Here is a 23781-nt window from a genome sequence, read left to right as displayed (position 1 = left end):
ATGAAGACAAGCCTGAAGACTCACATGCTTGAAGGAGACCTGACTCCCAAACGTGGTCCTCTGACCTCCACGTGCACCCCGGGGCCCAAGTGTGCGTACACACACAATAAAGAAATGCAATATTTTTTTTAAAAGAGCTTTAACTCCTAACCAGAAACCACCTGTTGTTTTAATGGCATGCCCACTTGACAAAGGCTGAGAAGTCATGTTTATCCAGACTTACTTTTTTGAAGTGCTTACGGTCTGTTCCTGGCTCGCTAAGGTATCAATCCTGTTTAATTCCAGATAAAAACTTAGGGCATAGCCAGGAACGATGGCACATGTCTTTAGTTCCAGCACTCGGGAGGCAGAGGCAGACAGATCTGGTCTATGAAGAGAGTTCCAGGACAGCCAGCGAAGGCAAAACTTTGTCTTGAAAAACCAAAACCAAACAAAACCAAACCAAACACCAAAATTCAGGACAGGACACTGGCTCTGAGGATTAAGGACTTTACCATTAAGCCCAGTCAACCTGAGTTTGAGCTCGAGGACCCACATGGTGGAAGGTGAAAAACCAAGTCCTGCAAGTAGTCCTCACACCTCTACATGTGAGCATTGGCTTGTACACACATTGGCTTGTACACAGAGAGAGAGAGAGAAGTATGCTAACAAAAGTTTTTTTGTGTGTTGGTAACTTTTTCATCTTGGAGATTATAATGCAATCACATCATTTCTCCCTTCCCTTTCCTCCTTCCACAATTTTTTTTCTACAGATTTATTTTTATGTGCATTGGTATTTTGCCTACATGTATGTCTGTGTGAGGGTGCCAGATCCCCTGGAACTGGAGTTACAGACAGTTGTGAGCCGCCATGTGGGTCCTGAGAATTGAACTCAGATCCTCTGGAAGAGCAGCCAGGGCTCTTAACCCCTGAGCCATCTCTCCAATCCCCACACCATTTTTTTTTTTTTTTTTAAAGAGGAAAATATTTAAAGTATTTTATTTCTTGGAAGTCCTAGTCTTGTTATGATGCAATCCCTGAGACTTGGTTTATAGTTTATAAAAAATAGTTTAATCTCAGTTCTGGAGGCTGGGAAGTCCAAGATCGAGTGAGGGCCTCGTGCATCCTCTAAACAAGGCACCGGGTTGGAAGAGGAAGGGACATGAGCATGTGTGGAACAGAAAAAAAACATGAGAGATTGCTTCAGGTTGAAACCCTTCTCAAGATAACCAAGCCAGCCCTTCAGGAATTAACCCAGGCACACGAGAAAAGCATCCGTTTTTGTGGGGACCTGACCCTGTGACCCAAGTGCTTCCCACTAGGGTCCACCTCCAACATGGCTGCATTGAAGAACTGCTCACTAGCACAAGAACTTCTGGGGAACTCACTGAAGCGAGAGTGTGCTGGCCAGTCTTGTGTCAGCTTGATGCAAGCTAGAGACATTTGGAAAGAGAACCTGAACTGAGAAAATGTGCCCCCACCAGACTGGCCTGTAGGCAAACCTGAAGGGCATTTTCCCTTTTCTTTTTTTCGAGGCAGGGTTTCTCTGTGTAGCTTTGCGCCTTTCTCCTGGAACTCGCTCTGTAGCCCAGGCTGGCCTCGAACTCACAGAGATCCACCTGGCTCTGCCTCCTGAGTGCTGGGATTAAAGGTGTGCGCCACCACTGCCCGGCTAAGGTCATTTTCTTGATTGATGGTTGCTATGTGTGTGTTGGGCGTTGGAGGGGGAGTGTCCCTGCTCACTGTAGGTGGTGCCAACCCCAGGCAGGTGATCCTAGATGGTGTAAGAAAGCAGGCTGAGCAAGCCACAGGGGCCAAATCCATAGAGCACTTTTTTTTCCCCCCGAGACAGGGTTTCTCTGTGTAGCTTTGCGCCTTTCCTGGAACTCACTTGGCAGCCCAGGCTGGTCTCGAACTCACAGAGATCCTCCTGGCTCTGCCTCCCGAGTGCTGGGATTAAAGGCGTGCACCACCACCGCCCGGCTGTAGAGCACTCTTGTGTCCTCTGCGTAAGTTCCTGCCCTGACTCCCTTCAATGCTGGACTATGATATGGAAGTCTTAACAAAACAAACCCTCCTCTCAAATTGTGTATGGCCACGGTGACTTATCACAGCATTAGAAACACTACGTCAGAGATTGGAACCAGGAGTGGGGCGTTGCTATGACAGATGTGACATTACACTTGTGCTCCCAGCTGGGAAAGCCAGAGTGCTCAGGTACCAGTGGGCAGCTGTGTGGGAGGTCGGAAGGGGATGTTAAGAACAAAGCAGAGGATGGAGGTCTGGCTGGTGGAGTGTCAGAGGGAAGGGTGAGAGTCTCTTAAAGATTCCACCAGGGCCCTTTGTGTGATGCTTTAAGAAGCGGTGGTCTCTGGTTAACCAGAGCTTAGGAATTGGCCGTGATTAATAAAAGACCAGCACGGCTGGAGTAAAAACCTGCTCTGCTAGGACAACGGATGCTGCTCTGCTGGAGCTGAAGAGTCGGCTGTGACAAAGGGAGCAGGATCAGAGGCAGAATCTTCTAGAAGCGTTCCCTCAGGGCCATCGCGCACAAGGAGCGCTGTGAATAGGGCTGGAGACAAATCACTTCTACAGCACCAGGTTTACAGACGAATGCTGCCTTGTCTGCAGCTTTATGGCTTAAGCTCCACCTTCCTCCCGGAAGTTACTAGGTCATTGCTTTAAGGCTCTGCACCCCTGTGGTGTACCTACTGGCTAGATCTACTTCCTTTTCCAACCATTAAAGATTACTGCTCATCCGTGACTTCCTTTGAAACTTTACAATGCTCTCTTCCTTGTTCCTAGGGACCACGGCCTATAGGAATCACATGATCATATGTGTAATATTCGGATGGTTTTATTAACAAGTATATAATACATATATTGCATACTGTATATAGTATATGAGGACTGTACAGTACAAATTTATGTTCACAGTTTGACATGACAAAATGTCATTACTGAATTCCCATTGGACTACAGGGTAGAAACAGAGAAGGTACATTTAAACATTCACATCTTTAGTAAGAAAGATTACCAAAATGTTTCAGTATTTGCAAGTATACTAATGCATGCTAAAAACCTTTACCCATTCAGTCTTATTAGCTTATAAAATATATTACACTTTATTAAAAATTTCTGCATAGTTTATACAAGTATTAAAGTACTGTAAATGCAATAACCCTGCTAGGCTTGCAGGAAGGGTTTAAGAGATGCTGGGCAGAGAGGTTATTCTGACCCTCTAACACTACGTACATAACAGGAGGAAAAAAAAGTGCTAGTATTTGTAAAACACGTTGTAGCCCCCGTTTAATGCATGTAAAATGGCTTTGTAAATGGATTAAGTGAATTTGCAATCATTTTAGAAACTGTTAACCTTGACCAAGAAGAGAATAAAGAAAACTCAAGTGACTTCATGTACGTTAGCAATTCCTTCAAGACGATTCTATTTTCAAACCAAATGACTTTAAAACCTCTGATCTCTGAGATTGTCTTTACAAACAATCTAAAGGATGGCGTGCAGATTACAGTATCAGCAAGTCTCTCAAATTCCACATTAGTGCAATACTGATATAGTGCATTTGGGTGTTTAATACAACATACACATACATAGATCACTCCCCTGTAATTCTGTTCCAAGGCTCTCAAAACATCTGCATATTTAGCATCTTCTTAGCTGAAAAAAGCTATGCCGCAGTCTCCAAACCAAGTGACTTTAGATTGCTAAATGCCCATTTAATGATGTACCCTCCCACTGGAAAACTGGAAAACACAAGATTGTGATTTAATTTTAACTTCCCCAAGATGATACTTGAGCGGTAATCGAATGAACTCTGTAACAATTTACATGGCGCTGACTTCATGTTTACAGCCTGTTCTCATCAATTTAAAACACTGCAATGGAACCACCATTGACTGTAACATAGCACGTCATCAAAAACCCAGGGCACCTTATCTTGCATCTTCCACAAACACAAACCCCCAAAAAACTAAGAGACTACATTTCCCAACTATCATAGTAAAATACAAATACATATACATATAAGAAAATTTGGTAAGGGCCAATGAATGAAGGGTATATCAGACCAGCATGGGAATAGAGAACAGATTCTCTGGGTTACTTTCCTTTCAGATTTAAAATGGATATTTCTGATTGAACTGTTAACATGATCTAAGCAAGCTAAAGAGTAACGCAATACAGGCTTCTGAACGCAATTTAAATACGTCACAGAGCCATTAACTGGGCTTCGGCGCAAAGCCGCAGCAAAGCTAATTCTGTCCTTCCCTGCACCCTTCCCTCTCTCACTGGGGCTGGAACACAAACGAGGACCACTTCAGGACACGATGGTGTTGGCATGAACGTGACTCAATGCTGACAATGGAGACCCTGCTTTTCCAAGAGACTTTCCACTCCCCAATTCATGCCGTAGTTGCAAACAAAAGAGAAAAGTGAGGGCCTAATTAGCATGCTTTAGTAGCCTGAAAAAAATTTTTTTTTTGCAGTGCTGAAAAAAAAAAAAAAAAAAAGCAAAAAGGAACCCAAGTGCCAAGATAACATTTCTTTAGTTTTCACCTACATTTCCCCTCAGTGGGGTTCACAGGGCTGAGCAGGACCTCCTGCATGTAGTCCCTGCAGCTTTGAACCTAGTGCCATCCAAGAGAGCCCCCTGCTCGTGTGCAGGCCGCCAGTATCACTTGACGGTCAAGAATAATCAGGTAGCGTGATCCTCCCAGTTGTGTGGGCTCCTGAGCTGTGGTTGGGACGAATTGTTAGGACTCTCTCCTCTCTTCTCCTCCACCCTCTGCAGGGATGGAGGGGCTGCTGGTCGTATGCAACCATATCTGACCACTGTGCCCATTTTCTTCAAATGTATAACCAATGGCATTTCTACGTGTGGATTGTTGGCATTTGGACTACGGTAGTTCAAAAGCCTGCTTTTGAAAAAACACCCCCCCCCCCATGATGCTACTTATCTTCAACATCAACACGGGTCATTGTTTTTAGTTTGTCCTAACAGGACACATAGTAGCGACAGGAAATTGCTAGCTCCGGCAGAAACTTGTGGGAATCTTCAAGCTACATATATAAATCCCTGAATTGTGGTTTTTTTTTTTTTTTTCCCTCTATTTTTCAAAAATCTGTCACCAAAATAAAGATCTATGTGCTTCACACTAGTTATATTTACAAATAGTGTCTGTCACTCAGGTCTTAATTCAATGACTTCCCTCAAGCTTAGTGGATGCTCATGTATGTATGCTATGTGTCATGGACACAAACGACGGCTGGTTTGACACCATACAGCTCACACAAGAGAGCTCCCTATGACAGCCATGTGACTGATTGGATATGGGAATATAAGTACCACTCAACATTTTTTTCTGTTTGCAAAAAAAAAAAACACTCTTAGCAGGTTGGGCGGGTAGGAGAGACCATACTAGACTCTGCCTCCAAAGTTTTTGTTTGCTTGCACACGACCGGGCAAATATTTCTGTGGATTCCTTACTCTCAATGTTTCGTGACCCACAGCGAAGGATCCTGCAGGAATGGAGGCAGTGGCACCAATAACCCCACGGGCATCCAGCAAGGGTCTGCTTAGGTGAGCTACACCCGGGGACGACATTCAACAAAAGCACCACACCACTAACGTTAATGGCCCAGACAGTCCTATCCGGGAATGCTGACTTCCTCTTCCACTCCCAGTAGCTTCTGCTTCTTCCCCACACTCGGGCAGAACTCGGGGCTCAGCTCCTGGGGTGTCCAAGGCCTCCACACGAGCTTCAAGGCACCAGGGAGGACAAAGGACTTGATGCCGTAGCGGAGTTGGTAATCCAGGCCAACAAGCAAGCGGGAAGGGCCACGGCAGAGGCGACAGGACCAGCTTGGCTTCTCTGTGGATCTTGCTAACTGGTGAAAGGAGCCGCATCCTCTTGGTTGTCAAACACACAATGTGGCGGAGGTACCAAGGTCTCTGGCAAGGACTAGCGGGCTGGATACTGTATTTCTGATACATTTCCTTTGACATTCTTTTGAGGAATACATGGAGAAACTGACAAGTTGGTCGTTAGTTTACATGTTCCCTTGTTCTTGTGACATTAAATGTATCTATCTGTAAGGAGGGTTTGCTTAGCATCCCCGGAAAAAAAAAATGTTCACATTCTTTAGGTCTGACCCGTGGTAAGGAAAGGGAGGGTTAGAGAATCGACTACTGACCATACGGAAGTCTTGAATGATAGAAATTCAGAGATTCAGACCAGCTGAACCGAAATTAAAATGTACATATAAAAAATGAGTTAGATAATGGGCAGGAAGAGAGGACCAGAGAGAGAGAGAGACACACACAGACAGTGAGAGAGACAGAGTGCCAGAACAGTGGGGGGTCACACTGAGGTGGGGCAGGCTCTCAGACCAGCATGTGGCGTTTCCTGTGGAGGGCAAGGTGGTCGGAGCGCGAGAAGCTTCGGTCACAGTCCGGACACTGGAAAGGTTTGATTCCAGTGTGTTTGCGGAAATGTCTTGTGAGTTCATCAGACCGAGCGAACTTCCATGTGCAGCCTTCCCAGGTGCATTTGTAGGGCTTTTCTCCTGCGAGGAAGGGAGAGGGAGTTGAACTCAACTGTCTTCTGTTGGTGTTAAAAAGAGAAGCTAAGATGTTTGAACTAACACCCTTGGAAAAATGCAACTTCCGAGATAAAGCCATACACGTGACTCTCTCTCCATTAGAAAAAAAAAAAAGACAAAGAATCGGGGTAGGATTTTAAAGAGTTCTTAGGGCAGGAAGAGCCACTCCGAGGGGCCAGCATGGAGCAGAATTCTACATCTTTAGGTCTCCAAGCCTTAAACTTAACTGGTCCATGGCCCCGTGTATTTCGTAATTCCACTGAAAGCTTGTGAGTGTTTCTTATGCTTTTCCATGGTCTTCAGAAACTATCAAGTCCCTATCGACCAAAATACCTGCTAAAGAATGCAACAACCCGTTTTCTTATTTAGTCCCGGACAGTGCTTCAAGTCCCCATGTACTGAAACTGGAAGTGTCCTCTGCCTTCTCCACCCCTTCCCGTAGGCTACCCAGCCCTCACAGGAAGGCCCTTGGGGGAAAAAGGCCAGTCAGAGCCAGTATGAAGACCCTCACAGATGAGCAGTGCTTATTGGCGATCTTACTGTATTCAAGTCAGTAACCCAAGTTGGCCACCCCTAACACGAAATTTCAGAACACTCTAAAACAGCGGTTCTCAACCTGTGGGTCATGGCCCCCTCTGGGGGTCACCCAAGACCCTTAGCAAACACAGATTTTTACACCACGATTCGTAGCAGTGGCAACGCTACAGTTACGAAGTAGCAACGGAGATAATGTTATGGTCGGGGTGACCACAACACGAGGCGCTGTATTACAGGGTCGCCACCTCAGCGAGGTGGAGAACCACTGCTCTCGAACCTGAAACCACTGTTACCTTCAGGCTGTGTGTGGAGTAGGGGATGCCCAGCCTCCAGCAGGGAACAAATTAGCCCCTGTTTAGTGATCCTCGTCCCTAGAATCCCTGGCGTAGGTGTTGGGATTTCTGTGCTGTATTTTGCTACTCAGCCCCCACACCTACGTCTGAATCCAAAGACTCCGTACCATTTTAATTTTAGGGGGGAAGACGTGAAGCTCCGCCCTTCGGGTCCCATCCACGCCTCGCAGATGACTTATGTGCTAAGCGGTCACTGCTGTTCAGGAGCCCCCCCTCGTACAGCTTCCTCTGCCTCCTCCTCGTCAGGACTCACCAAAAACCACCGTTTTTCTGTCCTGAAGCCCAGATTCTGTGGGCTCTCTGTGAATATTCCCTGATAAGAATGACTCACTAGACTCAGAAAAAAATTACATTCTGAGCCCGACACAAAGGTCACAGAGCAATCACTGTGGGGTTGTACTGTCCACTGAAGGCCCGAGCCAAGAGCAGGCTGACTAGACGAATAATAATGATAATAATAATAATAATAATAATGTAAAAATCTTATAGTCTTAGAATGATTGGAATGTCAGATTTTCATATTGGGGTGTCAAGCTCTGCCATGCTCTGAAGGCCAGAGGAGCTGACTTTAACCATGCACACCGTGAGATGCTGACGCATCCTCTACCTGTATGAGTTCTTCTGTGTGCTTTCAAGTGCGAGCTCTTAGTGTAGACTTTGTTGCATCCGTCGTAGTCACATCTGTGTATCCTCCGTTTCCTTTGGGTATCCGGGGATTCCACAGGTAGAGGTCTCTTCCCAGGCTGCACTATCACCGACGGATGGTTCCTATCAAGGTCAAGGTTAAATGCAAAACATTGAGCGAAGGGGCTTTCTTTTCTTCAGTCTACTAAAAAAATAAAAAGCATGTACAACATCGGGCAAAAAACAAACGAAAACCCCCAACAAAATAAAAAAAAAATAAGAATAATAATAATAAAAAAAAGAATTAGCTGTTCAACCCAAGAAGCACTGCTATATTCATTCAACAAACATGTAGCGAGCACCTACCATGAGCCAGGCACTGTGCTTGGCACCGGGGCACAAAGATGAATAAAAACAGGGTTCCTGCCCTCGAGGAGCTCACACTCTAGGGGGAGACAGACATGGAGATAAGTAACGACAGCAAGAAAGTTAGGCGCTGCTCGAGGGAGGTGCCGGTGCAGGAGAGGCTCTCGGGGGCTGTCTGTAGACGGCGTTCCTGCTCAGCACGCCGCCGGCTTCCCCACAGGCTACCCTGACTGGCATTTTTCTCCAAGGAGAAATGTCAACTATCAAATCAAATCCCTGCTTCTTACGCCAACACGCTGCCGGACAGATCTATGTCCTCGCCTTTCTCTTACTGGCTTTCCGTGATGGCCGACTCGCGTTTAATGTTCAAAAGCTGACCCTTTCCACGGAGGTCTTCAGTGCCACGGTGGGGTGGTTCCCGCCTGGTGGAGGCCCTAGCCGCCATTAGTGAGGTGGGGATGGGGACACCTCATGCCCTCCGTATCTCAACCTCTCTCCTACTTGTCCAAGAGATCTTGTGCCATACCTGCTCACCATGCCAGAAAGAGAGCAGGGGCAGATGGGAAAAAAGTGTGCACATGCGGTTTTCCCCACCCTTTCCTGCAGACTGACACTTGGCCATTCACTTTCTCCTGGGCAGTCACGTGACTGAAGTTAAGCCTATGCAGTTGGCCTCTGTGAGGAAAGGCACGACTCTTCAATTGGAATTTCTGGGTCCTAAAATGTTCTAAATGATGCATGAACGATTTCTGTGTGGGAGTGGATTAAAAAAAAAAAACAGAGTAAAGAGTAAAAGAACTTGATATGGACATTTCTCGAGTTTCTGAAATTAACATAAATGAAATGTTGGCTATTAAGGGCATTAAGGAGTGCCTGCAATAATATTTTTTGAGGCTCAAAAAATTTGAGCCCTTGGGGTCCATTTTCCGTGGCCTTCCTGACGTCCATCGGTCCTTTAAATCTTATTACTCTGATGCCTGAGAACATCAGACGGAGAATAAGGCTGATTTGGGGGAGCCCACACCAAGGAGCTTTAGAAATCTTGCCCAACAGCCGGGGTCTGTGGGTTGAGAACCCAAGTCATTCAACATGGTAACTACGACTGCATTTCCCCGATGTCACTAATTGTCACCGTACCCCAATTTCCTCTGTGGAATGGGGGTGTGAACGCTGCCAACTAAAAAGGCTACTGCTGGTGAGCACAGTGTGGGAAAGCCGCTATCAGTGACTGCTGGGGGGCGGGGGGGGGGCACAGGACAGCGTCTGACTAACAGGAGCCAACAGCTGGAGCCGTGTTCAGAAGTCCCCCGCCCCTCGGCACCTCACGGCTGCCGGCCTTCACGTGGAGTTCTCTGGACGTTGCAAAGCCACCGAGGAATATCAAGCTAGTGTCTATTGGAAAAGGCAGCAGCATGAATATACTGGCTGGGAGATTAGGGGTCTTGGGGATCTCATACTTTTGGGCTTTTCCACTCCTCATTTTTTAAAAAGAGATCATCTGGGATCATACAACCATAGAATAGCAGCTACCACGTACCAGATCTCTGCTTTGAGTTAAACTGGCCCTTCCTTGGTTTACGTTCCCATGCTCACCCCTCCCTGTTTTCTGCTCTAAATGCAGCGTCACAAAGGTAACTACAGACGGACTGGATTTCTCGACATGCCTTTGAGTGCATTGAGAAAGGACCCTACAGCTGTAATGGGTTTCCAAGCTGTGAAGCCCGTGCCTCGGCAGCGGGGTTTTCTAGGCCAGTGTTGCTGGGTGCCAGTCCACTGTTCTAGGCACCTGGCTTCAAAGGATTCTTTCCTGGCTAATGTGTCCTGTGTAGGCTGCTACCGGGCCCACTCCAAGACATGACTTAACCCTATCTGCGAAAGAATTACCCAAAGCGCTTGTTCCGTTGCGGCTAATCTACACACTTTTTTTTTTTGAGGATTAGGACAGCATTAAACAAGCAATTACTTGTGAAGCATTTAAAAGCATCTAGCAGTGAGGTCACTAAAAGAATATTACTTGAAACAGGACAGAAAAAAATACACATGTATTTTGTTTGTTTGTTTTTTGAGACAAGGTTTCTCTGTGTAGCTTTGGAGCCTATCCTGGAACTCACTCTATAGACCAGGCTGGCCTTGAACTCCAGAGATCTGCCTGCCTCTGCCTCCCCGAGTGCTGGGATTGATGATGTGCGCCACCACCACTCGGCCCCATGTATTTTTTGAGACCAGGTCTCCTGTAACCCAGGCTGGCTTAAATGCTTGCTCCTCCTGCCTCTTCCTCCCTAATGCTGGAATCACAAGGATGTGCTACCACACACACGCTGGAAACAGCGTTTTCTTTTAAGCAGTATTTATAGAGAATGGGATATGGCTTTCAAATACTCTTCCGCAAGGTCTCACGGTTTAATTTGTAACTTAAGAACTTCAGCCAACCCTCTGCCACTGGTCAGCTTCGAATAAGACTGCAGGGGGCACACCCAGAGAGGCACAGTGCTCAAAGCAGGGCCCCGGAGTCAAAGGCGGGACTGTGGGTGTACCCTAAGTAGCAGCCTGGCTCACCAGTTCTCCATTTGCTCTTAATAAGAGTTCCCTTGAAAGACTTACGAGGTGGGCAAAATGGCGTGTGCCTGTCACCCTGGCACTCAGGAGGCTGAGGCAGGTGAGTCATTGAATGAGATCAGCCTGGGCTACACACCCAGACCTCATCTTTAAAAACAGACAAAAACAACCTACAACTGAATTTTTGAGGGGAAGCACTATGTGACTGTGAAAAACAGCACAGGCCTCCGGGACACTTCCTTTGCCTGGTGCCGCAGCCGGGGAGAGGAGTCGCCCTTCGTCACCCATTAGGGACTATCGACGCCAGCATCCCTATACCACCACCTCAATATCCCTGTATCAGCGTGGTGGTGAGTTCACCCGGGAGCCAAAGGTGGGCATGACTGCAGGAGACCGGACACCACCAGAAACTGCTGCTATCCAGCCAGAATTCATCCTCGACTGTGGAGTCATGTGACAAGACTATAGAGTCATGTGACAAGAGGAGGGCAGAAGACAGACAGGAAAGGTGGGCAAAACATTTACTGAAGCCAGAGAAAAGACGTGGGAGGATGATGATGGGGGGGGGGGGACGGGACACGCCCCTGAAGGGGCGGCGGCTGTTGAGACTGACCACCGGACCCCACGTAGAGGCGCTAGAGAACCGAGAGGGTACAGGAGTAATCGCAATAAAAAAACCAAAAAACAGAGGGTGTGGGTAGTGAGCACTGGCTCCGCCTACGGTCCCACACACGCTGGAGCACCAGGGGTCAAAGGCCACCTTCTCAGAGACTGCCCACCCCAGCGGTCACACCATGAATGCTGTCACTTAACCACGTGTGTATGTGGGGGGTATCATCCTATGCAAGCACATGTTCAGATGCTGGCCAAGGCAGACATCTTCCTGGACTGGTAGCTCTGCAAGGCAGGAGAGGCTCGGTGGGCAGCTCTGACTCAAAACACAGCGCCGAAGAGTTCTTTCGGCACTGAGCTTCTCCAAGCCGCACAGAAACCTTCTGTGGCCAACCCTGCGGTTGGCCTGGGGATTTTAATAAAAGACGTTTTCAATGACAGACACACTAAACCGTATTTGAAATGACGGCTGTTGGGGGGGGGCGGATTCTGTTTGACACATGAAAGCTTTCTGGGATTCAAGCTGATGGGATCATCAAATCCAGTCTTCATGAGAACACTGTATACGTGTATCCCAGACCGATGGATGGAAAGAGAAAAAAGGTTCCCGCGGCCACCTTGGGGGACCCGTTCGCTGAAGTTCAACTGCTGTAGGCGTTGGCCGGTGTTGCTCTTGGAGACTGTCTTGACCACCGTCACCGAGGCACCACCCAGTGACACCACCCAACACAGGACATCACATGTCTGCAATGCCACGCGCCTCCACTCCAGGTCCCCGGGTGCATGGCACTATTCAAACACCGGGCGCACCTAGGTATACTTACTCTTGCAACAGTGCTTGTTGGGGGGACACAGAGTTCATTAAAGGGGGTGACATTTCTTCAGGGTAATAGTCCGTCCTCTGTGGTTCAATCCCAGGCTCTATTTTAATTTTTTTCTGTAATATGGGCTTCTCATAGGATTCAATTACAGGTACTAAAAAAGAGAGAGAGAAAAATCATTCTCTATATAATGTATCAATTTCACCTTATAAAGTTCACCGCCCGCTTCTAGCTACTAATCTCATGTATGCGTCCTTCTTCTCCAGCAGGGGTTAGAGCAGGACTCAGTTTGCGAGGGATCCTCACTTCTTTTGAAGCAGAGAGAGAGGGCCCTGCGCTTCAAGATGACTCTTCATTACAAAGTCTGGCAGTCCTCACGGACCCCAGTCTATGGCTGGTACACAGGGGCCTTTTAAGAGCCAGGAGCAGCGTGATCAGAAAGTACTTAAGTCCCTGTCGTGCCCAGGACCACGCTGGCACTCAGTAAATCAAAGCATAAACTATACCGTGAAAGTTAACTAATTACTGGACATCCTCCCAGTATCAACACTGCAGAACGAAAACAGAAAGAACGGCTGAGGTGGGGGGGGGGGGGGAGGTGGCCTAGGCCGTCCTCTTGAGGATGTAAAGCTCTGCCTGGAGTCTTCCCTCACCAGACTCCTGGCTGGGGGGGGGGGGTGGGGGGAGACGAGGAGGGGGCCTGGCAGACTTTACCTTGCATGCTGCTGTTGGAGCTGTCCATCTCTTCTGACAGGGAGACCATGAGCGGCTGCTGGATGTGGCTGGTGTACATGAACGGGACGGGCTGGACCACCACGGGCTGGATGACCGGGAGGATGCCGGGGCTCCGGATGCCGTGTCTGGACAGCGCGGCGGCCATCACCGGCGGCATGGACAATGGTACGCTGAAGGGCTGCACTCCGGGAGAAGGGGGCGAGTATTTCTTAATGGGCGGGCTGGAGGGCGGCATGCTCAGCACGGGTGAAGCTCTCTGGTGCGAGGGGAACTTGAGGGAGGAGGGGGAGCTGCCGGCGGAGGGCGGCGAGCCCCGCTTGTTCACAGTGAGGTCCACCGGCTCCATCTGTATGCCGTGAGTAAGGCCTTCCGGGGTCTGGAAGAACTTGTCGGGTAACGGGGTGGAGTAGATGACCCCATACTTGTTGGGCTTCATCGACTCTATGTAATTCGCTGGGTAGGACTGTCAGAGGCGAGAGAGAAAAATAAAAAAAAAGAGGGAAAGTGTAAAGAGACGTACTTTAGATGGAGAGACGAATGACCCCTGAAAAGCCATGGGGGACGGTTCGGCAAAGGCTAATATTAAGGTTATTGGGCCCCAGGGGGAAAAAGAATGTCATGGTTTTCACATCATGGGAAGGCTGATCCACCTACCCTGGCTGCATTCTAAAGTGGTCTGCGACACCAAAGGCCTGTGGCCTTCATTAGGAGTCAGCACCGATACCAAGAACACGCCAAACTATACAACCCACTGCTTTTCTGGCGTTCTTTCTTCTTCTTTGCTTTTCTTTCTTTCTCTTTTTTCTTTCTTTTTTTTTTTTTTGAGATAGTCTTACTGTGTATCCCTGCCTACCCTGGAACTCACTATGTAGACTAGGTTGGCCTCAAAGTCAAGAGATCTGCTTGCCTCTGCCTTATCGGTGCTGGGATTAAAGGTGCACACCACCACATCACTCATCCTGAGCTTCTCTGGCTGGGGCCTTGACTGAGATTATCCTTGGGATCATACTCTCTCTTCACTGGGCCCAGACAGGCTGAATCGCTGCCTGGCTATGAACTGCAATTGTTTGCCCTTATCAAAGTACCATTCTGGACCCAGGGCCAGTCAAAGCACCCAGGAAGAGGGGAGCCAGGCAAGGAGACTTTAATCACCTGTCTTTATCGGGTTCTGGTGCCGCCTTTTTTTCCTCCTAACCTTTAAAGAGATGCTTGTTATTACCACTACTCTGAATTATGTGCAGGTAAGTGTATCTACATGTAGGAGTGTGCACGTGGGTCCAAATGCCCCAGGGAGGCTTGAGACATGGAGTATCTGAGAGCCGCAGTCGGAGACGGCTGTGAGCCACCTGACAGGCATGCCGCACTGAGACCTTCCCAAAGAGCAGCAAGTGCTCTTCACCACTGAGCCACCTCGCCATCCCCGATGTCACTTTCTGAACTTTATGACCACTAGCTGCTCCCCTTCTGCTCCTCTTTATGTCACTCAGTGTCACCTGTGTGACCCAGTGAATTCCACTTGCCCCTGCGGGAACTCACCTTCTTTGGCAAAGCCCCAAATTACAGCGATAGGCAGTAAAAGATCTGCTGGACGCCGGGGGGAAAAAAACTAGCAGTACTCTGCAGAGTGTGCAAAGGAGTCAAACCAGAAGTACAGGGCACAAGGTTTTGGCATCAGCTCTCCATGAGGGCCGGAGGGTTGAATAGCGACAATCCGTACACTCCTCCCTCTTCTTATTTAAAAATTGTCTTTTGTCTTTTGTTTGTTTGTTTTTTAGGCTCTAACTCCATAGCCCAGGCTGGCTTTGTACTTGTAGCAATCCTCCTGACTCTACCTCTCAAGTGTTGGTCTGCACCAGCATACACAGCTCTTTCTTTCTTTAGAACTGGCCCCACCCAGGTATAAAGACAAGAAAAGAGGTCCAAATTATACAGCGACGTAAACATTAATAAGCATATTTAAATTTAATTAAAATAGGTGGTATTAAAAGAAGGCCAGGGCTCACTTAAGAAATTAAGACACTATGCACGAAGAGGATCTCAGTAATTAAGGGAGTTTCATACACTTAAAATTTATTTATTTAAAATTAAATAAATTTTCCAAAGGACACAGTTCTGGTGGGAGGCAAGGCTTCATGAAGTGGAGGGCAGCCACGGGCCTCTTCACACAGTGCAGCATCTTCCTGATCTTCTGCCCTGTTCTTCCCAGACCTCCCAGTGACCCAGATTTGCAGGCCCACAGTGGCTGGCGGCTGAGCAGGGCACAGAACGAGGCCACGCTTTCCATCACTGTCACAACTGGATTTTCTATCCGTGGCATGAATTTAAGACAAGTGGGAATGCAGACAGAACCGGGGGGATTTGCAAATTTAATAATATCCTCAGGGTTCCCCAAGTCGGCATGGAGGAAAAAGCCACCCGCCAGGCTGAGTTTGATACACACTTTGCATTTTTATTCACACTTAACACAAATCAATGTCCCTGATAAGCGCAGGGAGGTCCTTTTGGACACTCAACTCTGCGTACATAATTAACTATTTCCAGTTCAACTGCCTCACAAAAGGTTGAAGAACTGTGGTCCTTTCCATTGGCTCACTGACAAGTTCTAGAATCTTCCCTCCTTAGGCACACAGCCTAACAGCAGTGGTGGACACACATTTGGCACGCACAGTGTAAAAACGGATGCACCTTAGGTGTGACTTGGGATGTGAACCCCATTAAAGCCACTTGCCCTCTGGTCTGGATGGTGCTACCTTCTAAGGTAGTACACAGATGTTCCGGCTTCAAGTGTTGGAACAGAAAGGTCTTCTCTGGCCATTGGCAGGCATGAATGGAACCCCAATGTCCTCCATCCTACCCCCCCCCCCCCCCGCCCCAGTCTTCAGCAAGAAAGCTACCCAAAGACGAGACACAGACGAGGGAGGGTCTACCAGCTCCGCCCCCAGCCCTAGGTTCTTTTCTTCTGTGGAACTGTCCATCAGGGGGGTGTCCACGCCTCTCCTGCATGCATGTATTTGCTGACTGCTGCTTGTCTCTGGAATGCGAGGCAGGGGCTTCATAAGCACTCCGAGTCCGGATGTCTGGGATGGGTTCATCAGCTCTCGGGAAGCTCTTCACTCCTGTCGAAGCTCAGAATAGTGCCGAGTCTTCTGATTCTTGAAGACAGGGGGTTGGGGAGGGGGGTAGGTGGAGGGGAGGTGGGAGCGGTGGGGGGTGGGGTGGGCAGAGGCTTGGCCACTCCCCCAGGGGCCTTACTATTACTTTACACAGCGAGAATTTCCAGTTTCATATTTTCTTAGGAACGGCTTTGGAGAGGTCTCTTTACAGGACAGTCAGTGGGCGGGACAAGTGACAGGAACAGGAAGTCTCTACTGCTGGTGACCATGAAAACAAGGCGTACCTGTGACAGGGCCAGGCCGGTGTCCTCAGACCACAGGTGGGGCTCTGGGCACAGGAAGGCGGAAGGCGGGGCGCGCTCATAAACACTTGCTCTGGGCTCAGCAAATGTTCTGAGGCGAACAGAAAGGCGGCTTTCTGTCCACCCCGTCCAGGAAAACCACCAAGGGCGGCAATCGGGACAGAGCTCGGGAAACGACTGGTTTTCAAGGACCTCTCACAGAACAAGGAGTCTGCTGGGTGACAAGCGTCACCAGGAAAGAAAAAGAGGACTTCAGAGGGAAGTCAGAGGAAGATTCAAAAGTATTTTTTAAATGTTTCTCTTCCTCAGCTTGTTTTCTTTCCGATGGCCTGAATCAGAGCCTCTGGTTTTCACCTTTCCCATGAGGCCTTTCTGTCGTGTGCACAGACTTTACAGGGCTTAGATTTCAGTAGAAGACAAACGCTATTTCCTCACTTATTCTAAACTATGACAAAAATAACGAAGAATGGGCGTGCTCTGGCCAGGATTTTCTTTAAAAAGGATAAAGGTGGTGGGAAGGGATGGCAGACACATGGACAGACGCAACAGCATCGTTGTGCTTTTTCTGAGGATTTAAAAAAAGGAAAATTCTGGAGGCTGGGGAGGTGGCTCAGTGGCTAACAGCACCCGCAGAGGACCTGGGTTTGGTTCCCGGCACCCACGTGGCAGCTCACAACTTTCTTGACTCGAGTTCCAGGGGACCAATGTCCTCTCTGGCCTCCTCAGGCACTGACTGCACCCACACATACATGTAGGCAAAATACCAATATACAGGATAAAAGTTCCTCTGTAGGCACAGTGGGGCAGGCCTGCGATCTGAGCACTCAGGAAGCTGAGGCAGGAGGATTGCCATGAGTCAAGGCCAGTATGGGATAACACAGCAAGACTCCGTCTCAAAGGCAACAAAACCAACCTTACAAATGTTCAACGCTGCTCTAATATATGCCTTTTTTATTTCCTCCGCTTCTCCCTACGAAGGTGGGGGAGACGGAACCGACCTGAGCACAAACTCGAGCCCTCTGTACTTCATGGTAAGGACTGAATTGGATTCTGGAGACAGAACGAAACGCACTCTGTGTCAGGCGAAGCTGACCGCTAGCACACGAAGGAGGAAAAAGTTACTAGTTAGAAAAACACTTTTACACTTCACCTTTATATGTGTGCTTTGTTGGTCTGTGAACTTGACACAAGACCGGGGTACCTGGGAAGAGAGACCTCGACGGAGAAAACCGTCTCCTGGAGACTGACCCGTAGGCTAGGCATGTCCATGGGGCCTTTTCTTGATTAAATGATTGGTGGGAGAGGGCCCAGCCCACTGCGGGAGCTGTGGGTGGAGTTATCCACGGACAAGTGGTCCTCGGTTGTATCAGAAGAGTAGCCCTCCAAGGTCTCTGCTTCAGGATCCTGCCCTGATTTTCCCTCAGTGATGGGGTGTGGCCGGGCAGGACCTGAGAAACCTTCCGACTACACCCCCCACTTTGTTTTTGATCACGGTGTTCATCACAGCAATAGAAAGCCAACCGACAGAAATGACAGCATTCTAACACATAAAAAGATAAAGAGTCACTCTATCCCCTCCCACCAGCTAAGCTGCATTTTCCTTGCACTTGGTTATCTCAATTTGGTAATGTGGGTCTTCCCGTTAGTTGCAATTGGGCTCTCGTGAGCCGTCTTTTCATGCTTGATTAAGAACGCTGGATGTACACCAGTCAAATGTACCAACGATGGCCACGCACCATTGATAAACATTATATTCTCCAGTTACAGACCGGAGAAATGTGTCTATCTTTTAACGTTCCCTTTCCTGGCGTTATCCAGCCACTGTGCTGGAATGTAAATGCGGTCTCCTCAAAGATGCTCTCACTTCACTTTTCATTATGGACACGTGTAGAGAAATCCTTCACTGGCTTAGTAGTATCCATGGCAACCGGAGTTCCAGGCTCCTTAGAGTGACCCCATGTCCTGTATAAGTATTTCTGGCAGGAACCTCCAACAGCCAGTGCAGAAGGATGATCTAATTCTGCAAGCGTGTCGTCCCAGCCTTCAGATACACATCCAGAGGCCAAGATTTTTTTCCCCCCTTGTGAAGATTTTTTCCAATCCCATGGAAGAAAAGAGCAAGACAGACTGGGAGTGTTGCCTGTTAGTCAGTACCCGCTAAACCACATCCTCAAGTCTAAACTACTCCTGCTTCGAAAAGTCGGCACCTCTTTGTCACCCACGTCTCATCTCCAGGGCACTAGGACTGGACCTACACAAAGACCTGGGCGGACCCTTAGTCCCCTGGGGGCCTAGCGGCACCATGGCCTGGCTCCCAACAGGGGGACAGTTTAGCCCTGAGGCTTACCAAAGGACCATGGATGTAATTCCCACCCAGCCACAAACTATTCCAAAGGCAGTTAAGATTCTGGCCTCGCTGCCAAGTCCCTTCTCTGGCCGGCTTCTCCTCAGCCAGCCCTGATAGAGCCACAGCTCCATATGGCTCCTGTCAGTGCTTTTTTCTTAAATGACTTTATTCTCAACGTATTTTACCCACGCATTTGTGAACTCACTTTCACTGTGAACCAGTTCGGCCTGTGGCTAACCCTGTCTAGGGGTGTGGGGGATGGGTCCTAAGGATGGAGAGCGGCACCTCGTTTATTACTGGAGGCTTTGAGAAATGCCTCCTGTCCAACAAGGGGCACATGCTAGGAAACAACACAACACACGATGTTATCAGTGAAGAGGAGAGCTGCTCCGTCTTGGGACACTCACCACAGAGACAGGGTCCATGGCCTCCTGCTTCACAGGGACCGGGTCAAACATGAGCATTCTTTTCGTTAAGCCTTCTAGGGTGTTCTGATGTGTGGCCTGGAAAACAAGACGACAAGCCTAGTCTTAATACCAAGGTCACATAATCTAAGGAAAATAAAAATCAGCCCTCTACCCTTTTTTCTCCGATCTATCTTCTCTCTCACCCCCCCGGAATGGCTAGAATTGTTTGCCTTACCTACCACGAAAGATACCCTTTCGTATAATTAAAACCAGGCCTCACGGGCAGGACTCAATGAAGCAGCATTTCTTACTCAACTATACAAACCCTGACATTTCTGGAACAATATGTACAGCCTCTTCTGGCAGGAACCTTGCTTGGCATTGCCGGGCAGCTCAGCAGAAGATCCACCCCACCCCCATGCTCATCGCAGAAAAAAAAAAACCAGGGAGAACGAAACCGAGAAGCAACCAGCACGGATACCTGGGGTAACCCTCCAGACCCTCTGAAGTGGGAAGAATGTCGTACACACACTGTGAAGTACCTTTACGGTCACTTGAAGACTTTATTGAAAATGCTTCTTTGTTGTAATGAGTACGGACTCAAACCATCCAACTCACCATGCACGTGAGCAGATCTGTTTAAATTGTCATCTTTCATTCGACACGAGGGCCAACGGCCAATGAGGTAGCCTGGTGGCCAAACATGTCTGCTGCTAAGCCGGATGACCACAGTTCAGTCCCCAGAACCTGCATGAAGCAGGAGCAAGCAGCCCTCTGAAGAGGCACATGCACAAAGAAAGGAGGACATAATAAAAACATTGATGGGGGTGGGTGGGTGGTGGAGAACAAGGGAATCCGTGGCTGATATATAAAATTAAATTATAAAATAAAAGAAAACCTTGTTGGACCCTGGGTTTCCAAATGTTCACCACTACAGACAGCATTGACATTCTCTGCACTTGTATCCCACGCGGTCTAATTTTTACGACAAATTTTCTAAAGGAGAACTCTTTGATTCCATGTTGATGGCCCCCAAATGATAAATCATCTTATTTTGAGCGAACCATTACGGAGGCTGAACCTTTTTTCATTTTAATTTGCCATTTACATTTCTTTGAGAAAAGTCTCCTCGGATCTTGAGACATACCGCCCCTACACCCACACCCACTCACGGTTTTCTGTATTAGCGTGCTCTTACTCTACTGTAAAGGCAAGGCCTACCTTGGGCCTGTCCTGTCCTGCTCTGTAAGCACAATCTGCTGCACAGAGCCACTGCCCACCCGCTACGGACTTCACCCAGCTGCATCGGGTCCTCACCCGTCCCAACCTGAGTTACAGGCATAGCGCTTTGATTTGAAGCAAGGTCATTCAAGGTCACACGGTCACCCTGGTTCAGGTGGCAAAGCGCGTTAAGTTTCTCCTGAGAAATGTGGCACGCCTGTGATCTCAAGCACTACGGGAGACTGAGGGAGGAGGACTGCCCCAAGTTTTGAGGCCAGCCTGGGCTACACAGCAAGACTCTGTCTCAATGGTTAAGAATACACACCGCTTTCGCATCAGCCTTGAGTTGGGTTCCTAGCACTCATCCTGGGTGGCTCACACCCATCTCTAACTTCAGCCTTTGGGGACCCAATGCCCTCTCCGCGCCTCCACGGGCCTCTGCACTCACCAGCACATACCCACACAGAGGCACACAATTGGAAAAGAAAACCTTTAAAAGAAGTTCCAGGTTCTAGAGTCGTGTGTGCATCCTCTCCCTCAGTGTGGAGGATGTCCCTCCCATCCCCATGGTCCCATGACTGCAGCGCCCAGACTCTTGTGAGCATGTGTTCTAGAGTCTCTGCATCCTCTCCCTCAGTGTGGAGAATGCCGTGGCCTCATGACTGCCGCACCCAGAGGCTCGGGAGCATGTGTTCTAGAGTCTGTGCATCCTGTCCCTCAGTGTGAAGGATGTCCTGCCCCCACGGTCCCATGACCACAGTGCCCAGAATCTCCTGCACAGGAGCACCAGCAGTTACACCGTCACACAGAAGCATGAATGTGGTACCAGGTGGCTCTTGGCCTTCAGCCCTTCAATGGAACCTCTTCTGATTTTCATGTAAATGTCATCCACCACACACGGCCCTGACGTCACAGTGAATTGCCCCATACCCTAGGATGCCTCATAATCTGCAAACACAATGTGACACCAGGTTGCTCAAACCCATGGTGTCTGTCACCACCCTCTCAGGTATCCCAGCAAAAAACAAATGGGCAGCAAAAAAATGGGTGATCTCATTAGGAAGAAAGCCTCTTTGTGTCTTAGGATCTAATAACCGCCCTAATCCAGCAGCTCTGCAGGTACACACACTCCCACACACCCCCCCCAAACCTTAGAGAAGGTGCAGCATATCTCTTGATGTTGCTGGAGACCAAACTAGTTGACACCTCTGCTTACACTGATAAGGTCACAGTTTAGCAGCTTCCCACCAACACCTCAGCCCTTTAAATGGAATTCACCAGCACCATCATCTATCCCACAAGATGGTTATCTTGGCGCTCACATCCCCAGGTGAGGAAGGAGCGAGACCTGGCTTTGAGGCCTCAGACTTCCAGCCCCGAGGCAATCCGTCTCACAAGCAGGAAACAGACTACACTCCTTCAAGTTTTAGGAGCCTTTTCCTCTAAATTACACACTTCCACAGATGTGCACAGCATTTTTGGATATGTGGTACACACTAAACACACACACACACACACACACACACACACACACACACACACACACACACGAGACTTAACTCCTTGGCTTCAAACCCTGGAGCAATATATAAAGATAAACGCCTGGAACCCTCAACTGTTAGCAAGAGCTTCTAGGGGGAGCCACATGTGGTGGTACACGCCTAGATCTCAGCACTTCGGAGGAAGGTGAGGCAAGAGAATGCCACAAGTTCAAGGCCAGTCTGGGCTCCTAAGAGAGTTGGGAGCAAGGGCTGGCTACACATACCCGTGTAATGATGTTCAAGTTTATTGTTTCTGTAGTTAAAAGTTTAAAGGGGACGGAGGACAGAAAGGATGGGAAGAAAACGGACGGTGTGAACACAGCAGGCTGCCTGTTCACAACAACTGCAGTGACTTCTCTGTACCAATCGCCGCGGCCACTGCTTTAGACTCCACGGGTTCTGGTGAAGAAGGATCAGGAAAGAGGCAGTGCGACTCTGGCAGAATGCCTGCCTTCTGCCGGAAGGCCCTGGGTTCAATCCTTCAGACCCGAACTAGAGTTAGTATTTAAATCATGAAAGAATGACCACAGCGCCACCAAAGCGCCTTCCCCCCAAGTAAAAATAAGCTAAGACCTGTAAGAATCGGGGTCTTTATTAACAGTGTTGTGCTCCTTTTTCTACTTTTCAGACAGGGTCTGGCTATGTAGCCTTGGATGACCTAGAGATTACTAGTAAACCAGGCTGGCTTCGAATTCAGAGCAGCTCCACACCTGCCTCTCTCTCCCCCAAGCACAGGAATGACAGGTGCGTACCACCACACCTCCCTCGTTTTCAAAAAGGGATTCTGAAACCACCGCAGCCTATTTATAAAGCCTTTCGCCGCACTGGCCGCAATCCTACACAGAACCAGTAGGTGGCGCACTAAAACAGGCCTTGGAGCCCTAAGACGCTGGCAGAAGCCAGGCGTGTGCCCGCCTCAGGGTCTTTAAAAATCTTGTGGGTTTTAACCAAGCTGAGGAATCCTATTAGCCACTTTATGTGGGTATCCCAGAGATGAGGAGCCTCAAATGTGGTGGTGGTTGTTGTTTTTCTGTTTTCCAACCAAACACACATTTACATCTTAGCTCTGTTTCCGTTCAACACGCAATCTGAATTAAGCAATGGCAAGATAAAACAGCAAAACCCACTTTTGTTTTTTAAAACTAAGTTACTGAGGCGCTTAAAAACCAACCACACAGGAAAATCACTTTTGCCCAAATAACTTCCCGTAATTGGAGCAACTGGGCGATTCGTCAGGGAAGGGCCCGAAAAACTCAATTTTCATTTAGAAGTGACGTCCCTTTCTGAACATGCCCCGACTCCAATTCTATTTTTGACGGCAAGGGTCAGATCGGATCAAGGGTCAAGTTTCTGTCAACATACAAAACTGCAGAATTACATGAGAAGCCTGGCGAATCCCTGAGGCGACTTCTAGAAAGGACACGGGCAGTCTGAGGCTCACAGTACAACTGCTTCAGAAGAGAAGGAGTGGATGGGGGCGGGGAAATGAAGTCCACGACTTCTCAGTTTGTTGAGGACAAAGCGAGACTGGCCTGACACTCTCTTTTCCTGTCTGCGTCTCTTTCCTCCGGTCCTCAAAGGGTCCCTGTGTGAGTAGCTCCCCAGCCTAGCCTGACCCTAAGGCTTGTCCCAATTACCCACTTCCAAA

At 48.6% G+C, this 23781-nt stretch overlaps 1 protein-coding gene across 3 annotated transcripts in view; it reads right to left on the bottom strand.

Moving 5' to 3' along the window:
• Window positions 1–2820: 2820 nt before the first annotated feature.
• Window positions 2821–23781, bottom strand: part of Klf3 (KLF transcription factor 3) — a 30516-nt gene continuing 9555 nt past the window's right edge. For all 3 annotated transcript variants that reach the window (XM_006974596.4, XM_042286019.2, XM_015993430.3), the window contains exons 2-6: window positions 19372–19467; window positions 13182–13665; window positions 12471–12621; window positions 8096–8256; window positions 2821–6562 (exon numbers count right to left, since the gene is read on the bottom strand). In XM_006974596.4, the coding sequence (XP_006974658.1) occupies window positions 6381–6562; window positions 8096–8256; window positions 12471–12621; window positions 13182–13665; window positions 19372–19428 (1035 nt within the window). In that variant the 5' untranslated portion in view covers window positions 19429–19467 and the 3' untranslated portion in view covers window positions 2821–6380. The remainder of the gene's footprint in view (window positions 6563–8095; window positions 8257–12470; window positions 12622–13181; window positions 13666–19371; window positions 19468–23781) is intronic.

Source organism: Peromyscus maniculatus, chromosome 10, assembly GCF_049852395.1.
Source record: "Peromyscus maniculatus bairdii isolate BWxNUB_F1_BW_parent chromosome 10, HU_Pman_BW_mat_3.1, whole genome shotgun sequence".
Lineage (NCBI taxonomy): Eukaryota > Metazoa > Chordata > Mammalia > Rodentia > Cricetidae > Peromyscus > Peromyscus maniculatus.
This window is presented reverse-complemented; position numbering and strand designations above follow the sequence as displayed.